The 21,747-nt window shown below is 45.1% G+C and overlaps 1 protein-coding gene and 1 long non-coding RNA gene across 4 annotated transcripts in view; one reads left to right on the forward strand and one right to left on the reverse strand.

Moving 5' to 3' along the window:
• The first annotated feature begins 239 nt into the window (after positions 1-239).
• FOXO3 (forkhead box O3) lies at positions 240-17,165 on the forward strand. 2 transcript variants are annotated; one of them, XM_017739489.1, is made up of 2 exons: positions 240-1,696; positions 2,870-5,590. In XM_017739489.1, exon 1 carries the CDS (start codon positions 343-345, stop codon positions 1,660-1,662), a length of 1,320 nt encoding a protein of 439 aa, XP_017594978.1. In that variant the 5' UTR covers positions 240-342; the 3' UTR covers positions 1,663-1,696; positions 2,870-5,590. The 2 variants fall into 2 exon arrangements, with proteins under 2 accessions (XP_017594978.1, XP_017594977.1); XM_017739488.1 differs by lacking the exon at positions 2,870-5,590 and adding an exon at positions 12,996-17,165 and having other exon boundaries at positions 241-1,696.
• A 100-nt stretch (positions 17,166-17,265) lies between these two features.
• Positions 17,266-21,747, reverse strand: part of LOC108447991 — a 46,888-nt gene continuing 42,406 nt past the window's right edge. For both annotated transcript variants that reach the window (XR_001863740.1, XR_001863738.1), the window contains one exon: positions 17,266-18,888. This is a non-coding gene — a long non-coding RNA (uncharacterized LOC108447991). The remainder of the gene's footprint in view (positions 18,889-21,747) is intronic.

The raw sequence follows: 21,747 nt of genomic DNA on the forward strand, positions 1-21,747 counted from the left end.
TTAGGGGTGTAGAGATGGGCACAAGGAATGCACATCTCGAGCAAGCTCAGGGCTTGCTTTACAGCAGCATGCCGGCATGCCACAGTTACACTCCAGCCCTCCCATATCCAGCACCAGAGAAACCTACGGAGATATCCAGGAGGGTCCAATGATTTTATTCATGTTGCTGTCATAATGAGATGTTGGTTTAATGATTGAGATTTGGGTTGTAAAAGAAGTGGGGTGACAGTCTTCATGTTTTGTTTTGTTCCTTTCTTGCAGAATTCGATCCGGCACAACTTGTCGCTCCACAGCCGATTCGTCAGGGTACAGAATGAAGGCACTGGGAAAAGCTCTTGGTGGATGATCAATCCAGATGGTGGAAAAGGCGGCAAGGCGCCCCGGAGACGTGCTGTGTCAATGGACAACAGCAACAAGTACACCAAGAGCAGAGGGCGGGCGGCAAAGAAAAAGGCGGCTCTGCAGACCGCCCAGGAGACGAGTGAGGAGAGCCCTTCCCAGCTCTCCAAGTGGCCAGGGAGTCCCACCTCCCGCAGCAGCGATGAGCTGGATGCATGGACAGATTTTCGCTCCCGTACAAATTCAAATGCCAGTACGATCAGTGGCCGCTTGTCTCCAATATTGGCAAGCACTGAGCTCGATGATGTTCAAGATGATGATGCTCCACTTTCTCCCATGCTGTACAGTAGTCCTTCGAGCTTGTCCCCGTCAGTAAACAAACCATGTACTGTGGAGTTGCCTAGGTTGACTGATATGGCTGGGACAATGAACTTGAATGATGGACTGACAGATAACCTCATGGATGATCTCTTGGACAATATAACACTCCCTCCCTCCCAGCAGTCACCCACAGGAGGGATAATGCAGAGAAGCTCCAGTTTTCCTTATGGTTCCAAAGGTTCAGGACTGGGCTCCCCGTCAAGTAGTTTCAACAACGCTGTGTTTGGGCCGTCATCCCTGAATTCCCTCCGCCAGTCACCCATGCAGACAATTCAGGAGAACAAGCAGGCCACTTTCTCTTCCATTTCTCATTACAACAATCAGACGCTGCAGGATCTTCTCACCTCTGATGCACTTAGTCACAGCGATGTCATGATGACACAGTCTGACCCACTCATGTCACAAGCCAGCACAGCTGTGTCCGCCCACAATTCCCGCCGGAATATAATGCTCCGCAACGACCCCATGATGTCGTTTGCTGCGCAGTCCAGCCAGGGCGGTCTGGTCAATCAGAACCTGTCCCATCACCAGCACCAGTCCCACAACTCCTCTCTTAGTGGCAGCCGTGCCTTGTCCAATTCCATCAGTAACATAGGCTTGAGTGACTCCAACAGCTTGGGATCCACCAAACATCAGCAGTCACCTGTCAATCAGTCTATGCAAACGCTTTCTGACCCGCTGTCAGGCTCCTCTTTGTACTCCTCTAGCGTGAACCTCCCGGTCATGGGACATGAGAAATTCCCAAGTGACTTGGACCTGGATATTTTCAATGGGAGCCTGGAGTGTGACATGGAGTCCATTATCCGCAGTGAACTCATGGATGCCGATGGGCTGGATTTTAATTTTGATTCCCTCATCTCAGCTCAGAACGTTGTCGGTCTGAATGTGGGGAACTTCACTGGTGCTAAACAGGCTTCATCACAGAGTTGGGTACCAGGCTGAAGGATCTTTGAGAACAGGGAAAATGGGCAAACAGGTCAGTGCCCCATAGATGTGGTAAAATAATTGGTCCCTTAGTTTTATTAGAGTTTGCAGCAAACCCCTAATAGTTCGCACTAATAATAGTAATTTGGCTTGTGATGGCTTGCTATGTGTTGGTATGCAACAGGCACAACCAAGAAACGTGGAGGTGTGGAGGGAAACAAGGCTAAGCTATAAAAGCTGTTCGACTGCAACACTGTCAGCACGCATCTGGTGCTCAGTGTCCTTCTTAATTTAGGCATGAGAAATGTTAATGACAAATCAGGCAAACCAAGGTGGAATATTTGTGGGTTTTAGGAATCGCAGAGCTGTAACTCGTCTTCTTTGAAGTTGCAACAGATGGATTCTTTCTTGCAGTCGATGCCACATGTATCCAAGCTGTGTTACAGAGGGATGGGGCCAGGGGCTCTACAGTCAGTGGAGCAGTGTTGCTGTGGGGGAGGAGGAAGAGTGTCTTTGCAAGATCAGAGCACTCACTGGGGATCAGGTGTGTGGGACAGATCTGGACAGAATCAGAGTTGCGCTGCTGCTGTGGTACAGCAACACTAGCAAAGTTGTTTGGGTTTGCTTTTTCTCAAAACTGTATTTCTTGGCCAAAAAAAAGGTATCAAATGGAGGATATATGTATTGGTGGGATCCTGGTCTCAGGAATGTCCTGGCCTATTTAATGTTTTAAGTATACAATAATTGTTGTCCTCCTCCCCCCACCCCTGAATGGGGTAGATATATTTTTCTTTTGGATTCCTCCAAGAGAATGTCTGTGGGTTTGGGTTCTGACGTAGGTGTTTTTTAAATGTTAGCTTCTTCAGATTAATTTTTTTCAAGTTTAATATGTTTTTTTCTGCTGCTTATTTTCCACAGCTGGGGACTTGTAATCATTTTTTCTGTCATCCTTTTGTGATTCTGCAGGCTCCTGCCCATACCTCTGTCTGCTCGCACATACATATTCCCTGACTCATAGGGCAGGTGCCACACAAGTGCCCTTCCTCCTTTGTTTATTTATTAGTATAAGGGAGTAAATTTCAAAATATAGTAAGATAAAAGGTTAGCTATAAATTATTGAAAGTGTTCTATTAACTTCAAAATAGTATGTAGAGCATCTCAGTGGTGAGGTTAAATGAGGCATTCATTCAGTTAACAGCTTACTTCCAGCTTTCTTATTTTCCAGGTGAAGGATGGAAAGAAGGAGTCAGCGTCCTTTGACTTTACAGTGCATAATTTGCCCCTTTCATCTTTAATTGCATTTTCATTCACTGTTTCACAGTTAGATGTTCAAGGGGAAGCCTTGTGGTAGGTGAGCAGCAGTGGTGAACCTCCAGAATGTTTTCCTGTTTCCTGTGTGTATGGAGCACCTTGGGAGACCTGCTGTTATCTGCTATCTGTGAGGGAGAACGAGGCTGCCCAGCCATCCTTCTTCCAGTCAATCTGCAGAACCGCTGTGCTCCGATGGAGTGGTTGGTGTGCACACTCCTTTCTCTCAGTGGAAGCATTTCCTCTGGTTCTTGCACATCTTCTCACTCTTGGCAAGAGCACTGCAATGCACAGGAAGGAGATGGGCTGTAGAGGACTCTGCGTCCCACTGACCTGAGCAAGGTGGCAACTTGGCAAGGCCAGGGCCACAGATGAATTTTGAGGTTTCTTCAGTTCCAGTACTGGAGAATTTAGGAAGATAAAGGGGGAAAAAAGAGAATTGACTCAAGGATGAGGAGGCAAAAATTTGCAGAAGGTCATGCTTGCTGACCAGTTCTCTCCTTCAGGTGCACGAGCTGCTTGGACTTAAAAAACTTCTTTGCCTGATGTAAAAAAAAAAGGCTGTAGGAACCTCATTGCTGTGCAACATCCAGCAGTACAATCTGTCAAATGGGGCCTGAAAAATAGATGTTATTGACAGTTTTGCTTGACACAGGCAAATAGGGCAGCCTCCAGCTTCCATAGCTTTGCGTGCTGCGTGTAGGTAGCAGCCGCCGCAGGGGGACTTGTGTGGGCAGCATGGAGGAGACACAGCATCCCACCTCCTCACCGATGTTCCCTGCTGCCTCTTCACCCCAGCCTCTGGCATCCTCGGAAAGCAGAGCTGCCGTGATCTTTTTCAGGCTGCTCCCTCTGAATAAAGGAACTGACACATCTGTGTGAGCAGAGTCTCATTGCAGAGGACAGACTTATTAACGAGACAGCTCTCCTCGGCGGATTACTGTCCAGTCATCTGTGGAAGCCTCTCTCCCTCTCCCTGACAAGTGGACCGGCTGCTGCAGGGTGCCTCCGGTATCAGGTGCAAATGCAGATGATTTCTGCTGAGCTGGTTCATCATGCACCCTTCCTCATCTGTTAAGCAGCGCTGTTTGAGAGTTTGCCTCCTTATGAACATCTCATGTTTTGAGAGGGGCTTCTCGCATGACATCAGATGCAATTGTTCTGAATTGCTTTTCTTGGTTACTTCTCCACTGTAGCAATAAGGATCCCTGAATTAAAATCTTCTCTCAACAATGTTCATGACCCCAGTAATGAATCTTTATAAGCCCAAAGACTGGGCAACGCTTTTGGTGGAACAGCCTGGCACTTGCTTATGCTAAATCTGTTTCACAAAGGTGGCCAGGTGTGTTTTGTAGGCAGGCAGAAGCAGTTACAATGGATTACTGGCATACCCAGGAATAGTGAGTGCTTTGTTTTCTATTAAAAATAAGAGAAACATTGGAGTCAGTTTTCAGGAAGAAAAGAAAGAAGGCAAATACATAGATATTTAATTTATACATACTTAGGTATGGAGGGAGGTTTACTTTGGAAGAAAATCAACTACAATTTCTTCATAGGGAAATAAAAAAATGCCTGCAGGGGATGCCACTGTCGCAGGTTTAGTGGCTGTGCATGTTTGCTGCACAAAAGCCTGTGCATGGTCCCTGCAAAGAGCCCTGCCCAATCCCACCCCACTAACCTGTGCCCACAAGGCTGCCCATGCCCAACCTTTCAGAGGGACCTTATTGAGGGGTGTAAATGAATTTGGGTTTGCTTTGGGTTTTTTTCTCTTACAAGAAGGAATGGAAAAAATCTTTTTTTTTTTCTTGCTTTATTCACTCAGCCATAACTTTTCCCGCTTATACTGCCTGGGGCCTCTGTTCCTCTATCTCTACCTGCTTTCCAAAAGCACTGGATAATGCCCTCCACCCACTCATAATCATCACATTGGCATTTCAGTGGGTTTATCAATAAATAAAGACATCACTGTTCCCTCACCTGTCTCTAGAATACCTTTTATTTTGAAATTAATGGGTCCTTCTCTTGTGGGATTCCCACAACTCTGCACTTTGCTCTGGGGTCCATCTCACCTGGCAAGTCCAAAGGGACTTGGCTTTTGCTGAAGAGCCACCCCAAACCAGAGCATCAGAGAAGACTATTTGGGACATTTGCTGTTGCCTGGAAGGTCAGGAGCTGGGGAACAGTTGCTGCACAGGCAAACATTTTCTCCAGCATCAAAACCCATCCAAGAAGTTGCTTTTACCTGGATTGTTTCAGTGATCCAGTTTACAATGGCATAATGCAGGCAGCAATGCTGGCACGGTTGGGCATGGGGTGGAGAAAGCCTCAGCACAAGCAAGGCAGGAACTTCTTGAGCTGGTGGCATAGTCTGAAGAACTTATCTAAGCTGCATCTTCTGAAAGAGATGTCGATGTGTCGTTCATCAGGGTGCCTCTGGGCTCTGTAACAGAGCTGGGCTGGACTCATGTTGACTTGTTTGAAAATTACATGTAAAATACTTGACAGATCAGTTAAAGTCACTCATTTTCCACTAGTATCATCTAGGTCCCACATCTTCTTATTGCAGAGTACACAAGCTGCAAATAGCAATGCCATGTAATGTTCACACTTGATGATTAACATCTCTGATGAAAAAAAATCTTAGGAAACCTAACAAAATTTCTATTAGTCTTACATTAGTCCATATCAGCTTGGACTACTTGCCAGTTTGTTAATTGATATTCAGTCTGTTTCTGTGTACAGTTCATACCAAAGACAAGTAGGTCTGAGTGTGACTTCGTGTTTACAACAACATCTTAAAAGTGAAAATAGGTAGTCAAAGATCTCCATTTGGATGGAGTTTTGAATCAGAGAGTTCCGTACAGTTTGCCACAAAGAAGATTATTTTTGTTTTCTACCAGAAATCTTCTGCCCATGAAAGCTGAGTTGGTGGACCTCTTACCTGAGGACATTGACTGCCTCAGGACCATAGCTGCACTTCCTTCTCTCTTATTTTCAAAAATGAGGTCTTATGGATAGGGCTGCCAGGTTTCTTACACAGAGCTAAGTTGGGGCTGTCTGCCTTTAAAAAATCTAAAGGAAAGTCAAGAGCAGCACATTCTTCTGCTCCATTTTTAGTAGGCTAGTGGTTAAGGTCGTGGCACTTGTAACAATTAAATGTTGTTTCTGCCAGCCCAAGTTTTGAAAGGTGATTTAGTGACTAGCTGAACACCATACATGCCAAGTTTAGTCTTTGAACAAAAATATCTATGTAGAAAATGTATTTTATGGGGAGCAGGGATCCCTTCAACTCCAAGGAGGCCTGCCCTGAGCAGGCTCCTTGGTGGCTGGGGAACACATCGGTGGCGCAGGAGCAAACTCTGTTCTCATGGCTGCTGGGGAGGAGGAGAGGGGAAAGCTGGGAAAACTCCACTGGGACTGCCCCCCATGAAGTCCCACTGAAGCTCATCAAAGCCCCTTGCATACAGGGGCCAATCCTGGGCTTGCAGGGATGCTGTGGCTCTTGCTGTGTGAAGACAGCAGGAGCTGACACACAAACACAATGAATTTCTCACTCCTTCTGGGAGTAGGGCTTTTTTGTTCTGGTATGTTTTTAATCTGGGTTTATTGTTTGGGGTTTTATTAACCCAGGGAAAAGATCTGTAAAAACCAGGATTGCCTCCACAGGCTTGTGTCATGAGTGTAAAGCAGCTGAAGCCAGGACAGTGGTCTTACCCTGTGGTTTGGGTGTTCTTCTGTTGGTGTTTTATATAGCTGTATTTTTTAGTACCTCATGCTTTGTCATGTGATTCAGCAGCAATAATTAGGCAGAAACTTGCTGTCCCTGCAGATGCTAAGATTACAGGATGACATACTCTCACCAGATGACAGCACAAACTGGTATTTTTAGAACAGCCCGCATCAACTGGTCTCCCCAGTGCTTTCCTCCTTGGATCAGCAGTTCACAGGTTTTGTTACAGAATGAGTCTTTGCAAATCGTCTTTCTCATGTGAATGAGCCATAATGATTGTTTAGAGCTGCAGATCAGTGTTGGTCCCTCGATATGTGGTTTGCCTGATAGCTGGGCTGGTTACAGGTGGCTTTTCTTTGTTTATTCCTTCCTTTGAGCCAGACTTTTAAATAGCCCCCATGAAAGCATATTTGCTTGAAGAAGTGCGTAATAAGAGCTCCTTTTTAGAAACATAGCGTCATGCAGCTGAGGAAAGGACAGGATCTTTTTTTCACAGCAATTGGGCACTCAGCCCAGGTGATGAACTGACAGCTGGAGAGGTTTAAGTCTTGTGTTGATGACAGCCAAAAAACACAGGTACGGCATAGGCAGTGGGAGTGCATGTTTGAGTAGCACTGTGTGCCAATAGCCAGCCTTTCTGTCCTGGCCTGGGGAAGGGGGATGAAGGAAGGAGCCACCCTGGGCTCCTGGTGCCGATGGTGAAGGATTTCCAGCAGGATGTACCCATCAGCACAGTCCCCGATCAAGTCCCTAGCGGTGTGTGGGGACGCTGACCCCGTTAAATCAGATACCTGTGGCTGGGTGGTGGGAATGCCCCACTCTGCTCCAGTCTGCCGGAGCTGTTTAATCAGCTTTTCCACTCAGATTACTGCACAGGGTGGCAGTTATTGGAGTCTGGCAGAGGGGACATCTGCTGAGCACTAATCGGACGGGGATGCAGCTCTGCTAGTGGAAGCTGCTGTGCAGCCACGGCTGTCTGCCATTACTCCAGGAAAAAGGCCACTTTTTCCAGATGATGCTGTGGAGAATGCCTTGTGTTTATGCACTTCTGCAGCTGAGCTCGATGTCTTGCCCTTTGTTTTTCCCTCACACTGCCTACATCTCCTGGCTTTTATAGGTAATTCCATACACATGTAGATAAAATCTGGTTTTGAGGTAGGACCTTTCCTCTCTTGCCTTTTCTGCCACTTGTAAGTCATGATAGAAGATGTCCTGCCTTTTATCAACACTGTATTGGCCTCTCATTTCCAACTTACTGCAGAGGAAAATGAGAAGATTCCATAGCAGGGAGGATGTTTTTAAAATAGGCTTGGTACCTGGCAAAGGAAAAGAAGTTCTCTATGGGCACATTCAGAATAACAGATACATAGCATGTTTCCATAACACTGTAAACCCATAATTCAGGATGTTTCTAGCCATGCAGGTACCTTTCACTCCAAAATGTGACAAAATGCAAGCAAAATCCTTCTCTGGTCTTACACAGGTGCAGTAGTTACACATCCTTTTGTGATCCACAGTAGACATCTGCTTCCCAGTGCTCCCGAGTGCCAAAGAAAGCACAGTTATTCCAGCTGATGGGCTTTACCCCTAACAAAAGATGTATTTTGCAAGTATTTTTTGCCTTCTTCCTCTAATCCAGCAGCATCCTGCCTAAGAGTGGCTGTGTTGAACACCCGGGCTGAAGTCTCTCAGTCAGTGGCAGTGTCACCCATAACTGGCAGGATTTCCACCCTACTCCTCAGGCTCCTGAACAAAATGCAGGGGATAAAATTATCTAAAAGGTTGTCAAGTAAGAAACCTGATGACTTTATGGAGAGAAGTTGTCCTGTATCTAAGCTCTCTTGTGTTGGCCAGGGCAGAGGATTAAACCCAGCCAGATGTGATGGTTCTCAACAGCAATTACGTATCAACAGTGCTTGGGCTCGGCGTTTGCTTTTCACCTGTAAAATGGCTAAAAGGGACCTTACCCACCTTTGTGGGTAAAATGAACTGCCCGGAGGAGTAGTGGATTCTCCCATGCTGGAAGTACTCCATACGTGACAGGATCCTAAATAACCTAACCTAAGGTTCTGCCTTGAACAGCAAGTTGGACCAGATGATGCTGATCTGTTCCCGCCTGGACTTTTCTATGATTCTGTAGACCAGTGGGATATCAGAATAACCTGCTTATAAATAGTTGTGGCAGCTCACTACAGTTCTGGCCTTCTTTGCCAGGGAGCTGATACAGGATGAGAGAATGATCTGCTGTCTTAAGTTACATATACTTCCAAAATACTTGGTTGTCTCCTATAGTTTGCAGTGTTTCTTGGAAGAGCAGCAACAGAAGGAAAAGAGAGACTTTTGTACTTTACATGCTTATGCAGCTACAAGCACTGCAACATTTTAGTTCCCGTAAGTCCTGGTCCTGTGCTGGCATTCTTCCTCTTTCCATCCTTCTCTCTTACCCTCTGCTCCCAGTTCTGAGCTGGGAGAGATCTATTTTTACAACCAGAATTTAAAGAGAAAAAGTGAAGTTGCAACATGCCTGAAAGTTCAGGAAATAAAGCCACATGAAGTTGACAACTCTTGTTTTTTGTCGTTGGGCTGTGTCCCCTGACCTCAGTGTTGTCCCTCAGCACAGGGCCATCCGAGTGCAGTGTGTGCTAAGCCTGCAGGGTCTCACTGTGGCATACCTGCTGTGGCATTGAGATTTCCAATTTTTATTGTGCTTGAAATAAAAATATCATTCTGTAATTTTGTCACTATAGAAAGACTGGCCACAGTAGTCATCTTCCTTACTTGTTTTTAAACAAATTCTGTTCATTTTTTCAGTCTTTAGCTGTGAAACCTCAGGCAGAGTATTAACTTGTAACCACACAAAATCAAATCTTGCTTTTTGAGCCTACCCCCCACTTTGGAGTAGAAGCTCTATTGCTGGAGGCGATGACAAATCGAAGGGCAGAGGCACCAGAACAAATGCACATCTGTCACTAAAGGACATGAGTTTCCTTGAAAATGTTTGCATCCCAAGTGTCTAGACAGTAAAAGTAGTTACTGGGATTTCCTGTCCCTGGAGAGTTGTTGCCAAGTGGTACCCAGGGAGAACACTTGTTTTACAGACCTCTAAATGGTGATATTTTCCAAGATGAGATCCACTCAACAAGCCTTCCAGCCAAATCAGGAGCCCCATGTTAGGCTGCCATACAGAGGAGCTGTGTGTTGGTAGTGCAGATTCTCATACCGTAATTGTGTAAAGGAGCACATAGCTTTTCTTCCAACAGAAAACTTCATGTGCTGATTGCTGTGTTGGCTCACTGATAAACCAGGGCACGTTATCTATGCCCCGCTCTGGGGAACATCACTGTGTCACCCTTCTGTTCTGAAGAAATTTCCAGTGCTGCATAATTGGCACCATTTGGAATCAAAGGGAGAAAGCAATAGGTGGCAGATGATTCTTCAGAGCTGCTCTGATGGTGCTCAAGCTGGCATGGGGCTTGGGAGATGGCCATCAGGTTAAGTGGTGGAATGATGTGAGACAGAGGTGAAGAAATGTTGTTGCTGGAGGGAAATCAAAACCAGTCAGCTTGGCCACAGAGTAAAGTGAGAGTAGCATTTGTAACTGGTCAGTAGCAAGGTAGAGGATGGGAGGGCAGAGAATTGGGCAGAAGAAGGGGACGTCTCATCTCCTGCGTGGCTGTTTGCAAAGCTTTTAGCAGGGCCTGTTGCAGTAGGACAAGGGATAATGGTTTTAAACCAGAAGAGGGTAGATTTAGATAAAATATAAGGAAGTTTTTTACAATGAGGGCAGTAAAACACAGCAGGTTGCTCAGTGAGGTGGTGGATGACCCATCCTTGGAAGTGTTCAAGGCCAGGTTGGATGGGGCTCTGAGCAACCTGATGTAGTTCAAGATGTTCTTGCTCACTTCAGGGGGATTGGACTAGACAGTCTTTAAGGTCCCTTCCAGCCCAAATCCTTCTATGGTTCTGTGGCAAATGGAGATGTACTTGCTTCCCTGCCTTGATAGAGTTTTCATTGCTATGGGGCAGCAGGCTGCTAACTCAAGGTAAACAGAGGCTTTTTGTGGTGAGACAAAAAGCAAGACTGTGGGTCTATTACAGACTTAAACAGGGTCATTTGAAGGCAGGCGGGTTAAGACTTTGATCTACCTCTTTGCAATTTTCAGTCCATTTCCAAAGGCCAGGTAAGCACAGCTGTGAAAATGGAGCATGGTTTGGTTCTGCTATATATTGGTTCTCAGCTGTGCATCTCTCTCCAAAATGTTGGCACTGTCTGAAGTACAGGTCCCTCAAGAAAAAATATCGGGCAGTGGCACTTCCGCAAAAGATGCTAGTCTTCATCCATCCTCCAGTTTTTTTCTTGTCACTTGGTTTCATAGAATAATATTTCACATAGATTTTTAATTTAAATGTTTAGCAATAATCTGGTACCTTATTGGGAGTTTCTGTACTCTTTTACTTTTAATCAATAGCTTTATTCAAAGTCAGCAGGACTTCTCACACGTGCCACGCGCAGCATAACTGGCAGCTGCCTGAGAGGGAGCCGTCTTGCTGGGCTGTGGCGTTTGGGACCTGCCTTGCCTTCACAGGATGTTGCACTTCGGGAAGTCGCTCACTTCCAGCCCCCTCTGGTGCTCAGGCTTTACGAAGTAGAGAAGTGGGCTTGCACTTGTTTGAGCTGCATGCGAGCCACTAGCCAGGTTTTACTGGGGGCTACCAGGCCTGTCTGGGTATCTTCTGCTGACTTTGTTATGGCCATCGGGGCTCACCAAATGGAGTCATTGCCAGGCAGTCACATTAACGAACGGCCAGCATTAATTTGCTCTTTGAAAATAAAGAAATCAATATGTTGATCCAGTCGGAAATCCCTTTATTCACAAAACAGTCTACCCCAAACCCCTCCACATAATTAAGGCTAAAGCCAAATTTTGTTTGGGTGAAATGCACAATCTGTCTGCTCCCTAAGCTGTGCTGAATGAAGTTCTCCCCTAATGGTGCAGGGAGCAGCTGTCACGCTGTTGCTCTAATAACCATGAGACAAAATGATTAAATTTCCATCAATCATTTAGCATTATCAGAATAGGTCATTTTAATAAATTGTTATCATAGGATCAGTGCCTGGCACCTTAGACAGGAGACAGTCTTTGAGTGATCCTCCTTGCAGGAGATGCCCATCTTGATTAAACCAGCAGTTCCACTAAATCCGCCATTTTTTGTGAGGGTGCCTGCTAGCAGGGTCTTTTGGAAGTAAAGACATTCCTGTAATCAGCTCAATGGCTTTTTGGTTTCAACCAGTGTCCCCTTGTTCTTGCACTGTATAAAAAATCATCAATCTTTCTTCTTGGGGAAAATCCTCAAAAGGTAGTAAGTGGTGTGAGGGGACTAAGCCCTGTTTTCAGAAGCCATTTCAGAGCCAGAAGCCACACGCCCAGCAACATGGATGTCTACTGAGTGGACTTTCTGAAGATGTGAGAGGATTCTGTGGGAATGTTTAAATGTACATACTTTCCAAAACCCTATGTGGTGCCTGCCTATACCTTTAAGCCACTGAGTACCTTTAAAAATCTGTCCCCTTGGCTTCCTTGGTTGAAATGTTTATCTGTTTTCAGTGTTTTACCTACTTATCATGTCTCTTCATAGTCATCTCCATGCTGTATCCAAGGTGTCTTCCCCATGCTTCTCTCTCACAGAGAAGTTTCTTGGCTACAGAATAAGATGGACCCTAACCCAGTTTTTAAAGCCAGGTGGACCCTGTCGCTGATGTGTTGTGTGAGCAGGAAAGTGGAAAACTCCAAAGTCCACACTGAAATTCATGGCTCCTTGCTGTTTGTCTTGAGCAGCCTCTTTGTCCGTCCTTCAAGGGTGGTGGTGGATGTCAAACACTTACAGAAGATTTATTCAGCTTTTTGGTGATGCTGAGAAAGGGTGATCATGAAAAATGGAGAAAAGCTGGAGGATCCTTCATTGCTTCTACCTGGAAATATGCTTAACAAATAGACAGTGCACTGGGTTTCTGTAAATCAGACTTGACCATCATTTTTCATTGGAGAGAGGGTTTTTTCTGTCCTGCTTGGGAGCAGCTGAGCCAGCAAAGAAACACATGAACCTTGTCAAGGGGAAAGTGTTATCAGGCAGGGTCAACTTATTCATTGCTATATGTTTGAAGCTCCTGGGTGCAAACATATGTCTTACACTGAATTGCTCCTCAGTGTAAGTTGTTTTTTTGGAGGTTTGCTTGGTTGCCTTTTTTGTTGTGTTTTTTTTTCTACGTGCAGTAATCTCACTGTCTTTTCTTCTTTTTCTTCTTCCTCTCCAGGCCCTCAAACTGACACGAGATGTAGAGAGAGAACCCTTTGCCAAATCTGCTGTCAGCAAGTGGACAGTGATACTGTTTACAGCTTACGACCTTTGTGAACCCTGCATTATTTTCCTAATGAAGCAGACTGTTAATAGGCCCCTTACTGGAGTGAAGAACCTACTTTTTTTCCCTCCCTCCCTCTTTTTTTTTTTTTTTTCCTTCTTTTTGTTGGAAATTGAACTCATTCTGAAGTATGCAAAATCTTCCTTTTCTGGGATGGCCAAGCACCTGCTGTGGAGACAATGTTCAGCACCATCCTGTTGAGAACACACTGTGTAGCCTTTACAGTAGTTACTTGTCAATGAGTATGTGGTGTTTCAATATATTAATGGTTTATGGGATATTTTAAGTTGGCTTTTCTTTTTGGAGGTTTTCCCTATCTGCCCACCCTCCCCCGTACAACCTCCAGTTTGATTTCCATAGATTTTTAACCATTTTTACTTTCTCTCCCTGGGGAATCTGAGGCACTGTGCACAGGCAAGGAAATGACCGTAACCCAGCACTGCTCAGGTGTCAGGGTTTTCTTAATATACAGCGTTTGTTAGTCCTATCAACTGTCTGAATTCCAGAGAGGGGATGTGCGTGGTCTGTTTGTTTGTTGGGTTGGTTGGTTGGTTTCTTTCTTACTCTTCCTTAAATTTAATGGTACACCCCTTGTTTTCCATAAGGGTCAACCCAGGGTTGGTTGCAGAACAAGGGAAGCTGGCGAGTTTGCCTCTTGGCTCATGAGGACAGACTGACAGCGGGTGCCGTTGCCCTCACATGCACCGAGGCAGGAGCCCCTTTCTTCCCCACTGGAGCAGGCTCCCCTCCTGCCTTAGGTTAGCAAAGCTTCCCCCGTTGCCGCAGTGAGCTGGTAAGGAGTTATGGGCTGGGCTGCCACACAAGGTGAACATAGTCACCTGCAGAGATGTGTTTGAAAATGCAGAAATTAAGGGAAACCTAGTGGCTGGGCATCGGCAGGTGACTTGCAGTGACAATGCCAGGAGCTGAGGCACAGGTCACTGCAGTGTGTATTACGGCTTCAGTGATCCTGTTTATTTTTGTTGTTGTTGTTTTGGACATATCCTTGATGATTTTTTCCTTCTCATTATGTATAATCCATTGTGGCAGAAGAAGCAGGAGTGGGAATGGCAAGGTCACAGTATCATACAAATGGCTTTTCATATGAGCGTAGATTGTAGCAGGATAAACGACACTGAAAGACAAGGCAGTTTCATATATTTTGCTTCTAAGATTTTCTCTTGTAAAATGAATAATAATTAATAATAATAATGAATAAAAGGTATGGTGCTGTATAGATCCTCTCTATAATCTGGAAAGTTTGATTACTTTTTATTTGTATCTTGGGGGGGAGGGATACAAAAAAAGAGGGGAAAACACCAGTGGTACATAGGAACTCGGTATGAAGAGGTTCTGAATAGGACAGTGTATACATAATTCTCCAAAGCGATATATGAAGTTTTTTTTTCCATTGCATAAAAGCATTATGCATATAAATATATAAATATATTTTATTATGTACAGAAATGGATCATTATGCATGGATGTTAGGAAAACAAAACTAGCATTTTAACCCAAAGTCTCAGTGCATGAGTTCCCACCAACCTGTGTCCCATGCAATGTGGAGTGACTCCCTCTTGCCACTGCCACTGCACATGCACAGTCATGCACCAACACACACATGCATTCGTGGGCCCTTCCTCACTCCTTACTTTGCAGGTCCCTGAGGTGATTCTGGTGAAACAACAGCTCCTAATGTGATGGAAATTTTGGTTTTGTAGCGTAGCCCCCATGCTGTTCCCTCATAAAGATGCACCTCTTGGTTTCTCCTCCCAGTTATGACTGTGTAGGCTCTGTGCAGTTGTGGTTAGCATAGCCCTGTAGCATATCAACTCTTCCAAGCAGCCAAGGGTTTATCATTTGCCTTTTATAAAAACTTCTCTTTTCTTTTTACACTGAGGGGTTCTATTTGTCGGCATGTGGCCTAGTTCATTGCATTCACTGGAGCTGGGTGGTGCGCATTGCCCGTGTCTGTCAGCAGCCATCTTCCCAGGATGCTTGTGGCACAGCTGGGCATCTGGCTTACCCGAGTCCAGCTGCAGGCATCTTTTGCTGAAATTGGTCAAGAGTTCATCACTGGCCTCCTCTGAGCATGTGCCATTAGCTCTTAGCTTCCTGGCACACCCCAAAATGTGTGTGCATGCTGAAGGACTTCCCTCTGGTGTTTCTTTCTCTGAGGCTTCTCTGCAGCTGCCACCCCGTGGCTGGACTTGTGCCCCAGCCCCACATTTTGGCTGTCAGCAGAGCTCACTTGGTGTCTCCCTGTGCTGAGGTGCAGCTTTTGATCCCTACATGGATGAGCCTCCAGTGAGACCCCTGGTGCTGCCCAAAGACCCACCATCACTGACAGATCCAGTAAGGCCTGACTCGATGGTATGGCCAAAGCGACCAAACCCCGTAATTAATTTTTTGTCTTGGTGCAAATTCAGTTCTTGTCAAAGGCAAGGGAAGGCCTGTTGAAAGCTTAAAGCAAATGCGGGGGCAAATTCTGCTCTCTTCCAGCAACTGAACCTGCTTGGGTTCAGAGGAACTGCTTTCCACTGGCAGAAATGAGAGACAAAACTATGGCCCGCTCTGTTCAGAAAATGGAGAAAAAACACTTGGTTTAAAGACAGCCCATCAATGGCAGAGAAGTTTTTTTAAAAGAAGTAATAAAAGCATTAGTGGCTGACAGGCTTAACCTGCCTTCCAGCAATGTCAAAGGGAGAATTTCCATTGGCGTGGCTGGGACAGCTTGGGCCCCTGCTTTGGGGAACATCCTAGCACTCTATAAAGAGGGATGGACTTGGCCAGCCTCTTCAGTTTGGTTTGGTTTCTGTTGCTCAGTTTTGGGGTCAAAATTTTCAAGCAGAAGTGCCTGCTGTCAGGCACCAAACATCGGGGACTCCAGCATGGTCGCAGGGGGCGAGCTGCTCTGCCCTCGTGGCTTCTTGAAGGAGGGGGAGATGACAGGTCCCCCCAGGCCCAGGGGAAGGTCATCACCCTCTACACCTGCTGAGGTGCCCAGCAAAGGTCCTCCACTCCAGAGGTGCTAAATAAATCTCCCTGAATTCAAAGCGCCAGTTATTTAGGTGTCAAAATTAAGACTTGAATAGCTAGTTTGGGGAACCTGCTTTTTGAAAATTTGGCCTTTGAGTCTTTGAACATGTTTATGCCTAGAAGTTTTCCTTGTGAAATCATGTGAAACAGATGAAGGTCAAGGTCACAATTACATGGTTATCATTTGAACACTTGGTCTAAACAAAAGGTCCAAAAAGGTGTTATTTATGCAGTTTCTAGTCACAGGTTGGGGCTTGATTTAATGATTTTGTAAAAAAAATTTCTCTTAAGAGTAATTGCATAGTTAAACACTGCTTTACTCCAGAAATTTTTGTGCCACTGCTTAAAAAAAGTTACCTTTTAGGTCATGTATTTCTCTAAAATTATATCATTGCTTGGCAATTGGTGTCCTGTAATTGTTTCAAGTACACAATATACCTTTGGAATTGCCAACAGATGCGAAGGGGGACCAGATACATTTCGTAACTATGGGTTGGAAAAAATGGATTGTACGTTTGGCTTCACATGTTTAACTTTTTTTTTAAAAAGTTGCATGACTGGAAAAAATATGTATACAGTATCTGTAAAACTGTTTTATCTGTTTCTGTTTCAAGCCATGTAAATTGGAAGAATATTAAATCCACAGCCTTATCGCGCATGGCCGTCTTTACATACCGAAGAGCTGAACAGTTTATACTTTTCATTTGGGCTATCTTGTACTTTCATTTGAAAGCAGATACTCTCACGTTGCAGTCTTACTGAGGGTTTTATATTAAAAAAAAAAAAAAAAACAAAAAAAGAAAAAAGATGCTGCCCTGGAGGAATATGTTACCTTACTACTCAGAGGTTGGAAGGAAGTTTGTTTTGGAGCAAAACCTGCCCCTTTCCAAATGAAGTAGAGACGCAGTGCTTACTCCACTTGGTGTTAGTAGATATTGCCTTGTGTATTCCATTTTAAATTGTAATCTAGTTTGTAAAAGAGATGGTGACGCATGTAAATAAAGCATAATGGATCTCTACATTGCACATTTGCCTTGGCTCTGTTTTTATTGTGTCATAGACAGACATGTAAATGCAGGACCTGGAGAAGGGGTGACTTTCAAGCAGCAGGTGAAAATGGCTGGGGGGGGGCCTGGGGGTGGGGAAGGGGTCCTGAGCCTGCATCCACTAATACCTGTCAATGCATATTGACATGGGCCTCGGCCTTTCAATCCTTCAGCTGAGCCAGCATAGTTTTGGTGGCCAAATAACCCCAGGGGAATCATCTTCTGCTGGTAAGAAATCACAAAGTTCACTTGATTCTGGAGGCAGAGGGGGGTTGTCCCCAGGGGTGGCAGCTGCTCTCTGCAGCTGCAGACCAGCTCGCCTGACCTGGGAGAGAACCAGTCAAACGTGGTTGGGAGAAGGGTTACACCCCCCACCATGGGCTTGGCTGGGGTTCAGACTGTCTTTGAAAAATGCCTGGAGTACTTGAAACCACCCGTTTGGGATTTGGGATAATAAAACCAGCAGCCTGACTCAGCAGAAAGTTAGACAGAGGGCTCTGGCCAAAGCACTGGAGGGCGTGCTCAGAAACGAGAGACATGTTGACAAAAAGCTCTTCTCCCACCCTGATGGGAAGCCACAGATGTATATGATCTTCTGGAGTCGTTTTTCAGGAAGAAATTGTATTTTCAAGAAAGGGGAGCCTTTCCTCACAGGAGGGAGGGGGGTTCTTGTGACTCTGAGGGTACAAACCACGATGTTGTCCGTGCAGAGCCCACAGGAATGTTACACTGAAATACTGCAGCAATAAAGAGCAGTTTGGGGATAACGCTTGTTTAATATAGCAAGAGCTGTTCAGGTTTTGTCCTAGAGACAACCTGAAACATGACAAGATCCAGACAGAGAATAGCCTTTGACCAGGAGAAAGTGTGCATTAAACTTCCCAGGGTGAGAGTGCACTTGTCCTGCAGCAACTACAGCTTCTCCTCAGAAACAGAGCTGTTTCGCTGGTTTTTTCAGAAGGCTTCTCCAACAAGGCTCTGCCAGGGAAGGACCTCTGCCTTCTGCCTTGGCATTGCCCCAGTGGTATTTGGAACAAACTGTGTGGTTGTTTGGACCGGTGAGGTGCCAGTTTGAAGGGACTCAGCTTTAACGTGAATTTAGGCAGGGGCAGCAGCAGCAATGAAGATGAGCTGATCAAATCCTGAGCGAGTTTTGTGCTGAACCTACTTGGTTCTGTTGTGCAATGCCTTAGCTGTGACCTTCAGTTCACCCAGCCTTGGAATAGATCATTCTTATCTTTCACAGTACTTTCAAAATAAGTCCAAACATTTTAAAACTTCTCCAAGTTGTCCCAGAAGGCAAAAGACTTTTCAAGTTGCTGCTGAGGCTGTTGAGGCAATAGAGAGCTATTTTAGGAGCTCCCCACCACATATGCTGAGTCGTGAGTTCAGCCAGACCAGGGAAAACAGTATTTTACAGCTCTTGTTTGGTTACTGCTGCCAAGGAAGTTAGGGGTGCTTTCAAGAAGGCTGAGATAAGTAAATCTGGGAGGCTACCTCTTCTTCTGGTGGAGTCATCATGACTGGAATCTCCCCGTTCAAAAGGAAGACGTCTTGGATGAAGTGGAGCCCAAGCCAGATGGAGCAGATACTTCTCTTGCTGCTACACAGATTCATCCCACTGCCTGCGGCTTCTGCAGTGTCTCACAGCATCTCTGTTTGCCCAACCCAGCCCACAGAGCTTTTTTTCCCACTGGCTCCACCTGTGGAATTTTTTAAAATGAAAATATATTTATCACATAAGTACAAAGCATAGAAAATTCCACTAGAGCAACAAAAAACACCAGGTAAGCGCTTTTTTTTTAACTGTGGTTTATATCTTTGAGAAACTTTGGAATTGTCTGACAAAATTCAGAATCTCCAGTTTGAAATTTTTATTTTTGCACCTGGATTTTCTTTGCATACTCATGACATGAGCAGTTTTGCATATGTCAAAACATTTACTTACTAGAACAAAGCGTCTCCTGCTTTTATTTTTTGATGGTTTGATGACATACCAAGGACCTGATTTAATCTAGAAAATGAGATAAAATGTCCCAATTCAGTAGGAACAACTGGCCTAAATGAGGGTAACTGTTGTAACGTTCTTTTAGTGTTACATTATGCCATGCAGGTTTAAAGATGTCTATATCCTACAAGTGACATGTGGTGAAATGGGGGAAAATTGTAAAAATGTATGACATCTCATAAAAATATTTCCAATTTCCAAGACAAATATAATGCTGATCAGCAGTCTTTTCCCTCAATTTTCACTCTTTTTGAGGCAGTACCTTAAAACTTTGTTTTTGCTGAAATTTAAAGCACAGAGCAATTCCCAAGTGTTGCCTTTCCCCGGGGATTAGCCTTCCAGCAGTGCTCACTGCAAGGGGCATTGAGGCTGCTGCTGGCACCTGTGGACCCTGGCACTGCAGGAGTGTCAGACTTTGGCTCTACTTCGTGCTCTGAGGGCCACTCTGAACCCTGAAAGATCCCACGGCTGGTGCAGCGAGGTCTAGTGTGGGAGGATGGGGAGGACATCGGGGGAGCAAAGCACAGTGAGTGCCAGCACCTCGCTCTGGTATCTGGTACCCTCTCTGAGGATTCACCTGCTGCATGGACAGTGGTTCCTTCTGCTCTTCCTAACAACCTTGGGAAAGGATGGCATTGGTTAGGAAGTGCTAGTTAAGAAATACAGGTGTACTCTACCTCTGACCTCCAAAGCAAAAGATGGAGGAAAATTCTGCATTGGCAGAGCCACCTCAGAGGTGCTCCCTGGAGAGCAGCAGAGGAAGGTGCTCCTGACACCTTCTCCTCCATGAGAGAGAGGTCCAGCCTTTCCAAGCCTCTGCTGTGAATGGCTGGCCTGGTATTTGTCTTGCATTTGTTGTTTCAGTAGAAAACTCATACTTCACCAGCACTTTATCTTAAATCTCTGTTAGGTTCCTCTTGCTTAAGGCTAACCAACCTTGAACACCATTAACTAATTAATGGACAAATGTCCTGGAGAAAAGTCACTGCTTAGAAAGCAATAAACCAATTCATAAAAGACATACCAAAAAAAAAAAAAAGTCCTTTTACTCATTAAATGAAACCCATTGTCATTCACACTTCTCTGGAGAGTCATATTTGCAGTATCAAATTGTGTTATCAACCTCAGTGTGCATCTGTTAGCTAAAATTTATGGCGAGGCTGTCTCGTTAATACAGAAGTTTTTGCCATGCACCGTCACTCAGCCTAGCAGACTCCCATGGAAAAGCCACAATTTAAGTCAAAATTCTACTGTGCCTGACCAGTTATAAAATTATAGTGGCTTTCGGAGCTGTGAGATATCTCAGTCTCTTCTTGGGGAAGGCAGCTACCTCTGGATGTCTTCTCTGAAGCTTCTGCCTCTGGAGAAGGTAGCAGAGGGGAAGGTCAGGCGTGGATATACAGGGGGTCTTCACTTTGCAGTGGAGTTGTGTTTGCTCTGCAGTCTGGGTGAGGTGGTTGTCACCAAAGGGTCAGCGCTAACCACGTTACACGGACAGGAGCGGTCACGTGGGAAGTTTCCCTGGAGTAACACAAGTGCAAAGCCTCTCTTCCCTTTTCCTCACCCATAACAAGCACTTCAGGGTGAGCCCATTTCACTCAGTTTTTCACCAGAGGATGTCAAGGTGACAAGCTGCCTGCAGAAAGTGCCCTGAATTGCTGGGTCCTGGGGGACATGGCTGAGACTGCAGCTACATTTCCAGCCTCCTAAATCTCCTACCTAAACATCTTTGCTTTTCTACAATGTCTTCACCTTTCCTTGCCAAAGCTTTGTTCCATTATTAAGAAAGGGCCTCTGGGATGACAACATGATGTTGCTGTTAGCAGGAGACTCTCGAGGTTTGGTTTTCCCACACAAATGGATGTGTAAGAAGCCAGGGAGTGGCCAGCTCCCACCTTACAGATCTCATGGACCATGCATCCAAGGGGGCTTCTCCATGTGTGCAGAGAAAATGTCAAGAGATGTTCGCACACAGGAATGAAAAATAAAGCGACAAGTGGAAAGGGCTTAAGAAAATGCTACACTTTGAATGATACGATGCCATGGGGGCATCAGAACCACTTTTTCATTCCCTTCAATCATTCTTCAGTCCATATCTAAAGTCACCAATGATTTCCATTGCTGTCAGCAATGATCTTCCTATCTTTTAATCCCCATTAATCTTTCTTTGGAAATAAATTTTTTTTTTTTCTTCTTCTTTTTTTTTTTCCTTCATTCTATGACTTTTTTACATTCTCTGTTTTTCTAAGGCCAGTTATTAAAACATTTGTGGAGTCAATTATGTAAGTTGTGGACATGATTGGTTTTTTATGATGCTTTTATTTAAGCAAGAAGCCCAGGTAACACAGTTACCTGGTGAGAGCTCATTGCCAGCACAAGTCACACCATTCCAGCTACACGAGGAAGAAACACTCCTTGTTTTGCTGCTTCCAGCTACACCTGAGTCTGAACACAGTTTGCTGCTCTAGCTGCATCGGCCACCTTTGCCTAACATAGGCTAAATCCTGAGCACTGCTTCACTTGGAATGGTAAGTTTGCAGGCAATGTGGTCTGA

The sequence above is a fragment of the Corvus brachyrhynchos genome, unplaced genomic scaffold, assembly GCF_000691975.1.
Source record: "Corvus brachyrhynchos isolate BGI_N302 unplaced genomic scaffold, ASM69197v1 scaffold14, whole genome shotgun sequence".
NCBI classification, from domain to species: Eukaryota; Metazoa; Chordata; class Aves; order Passeriformes; family Corvidae; genus Corvus; species Corvus brachyrhynchos.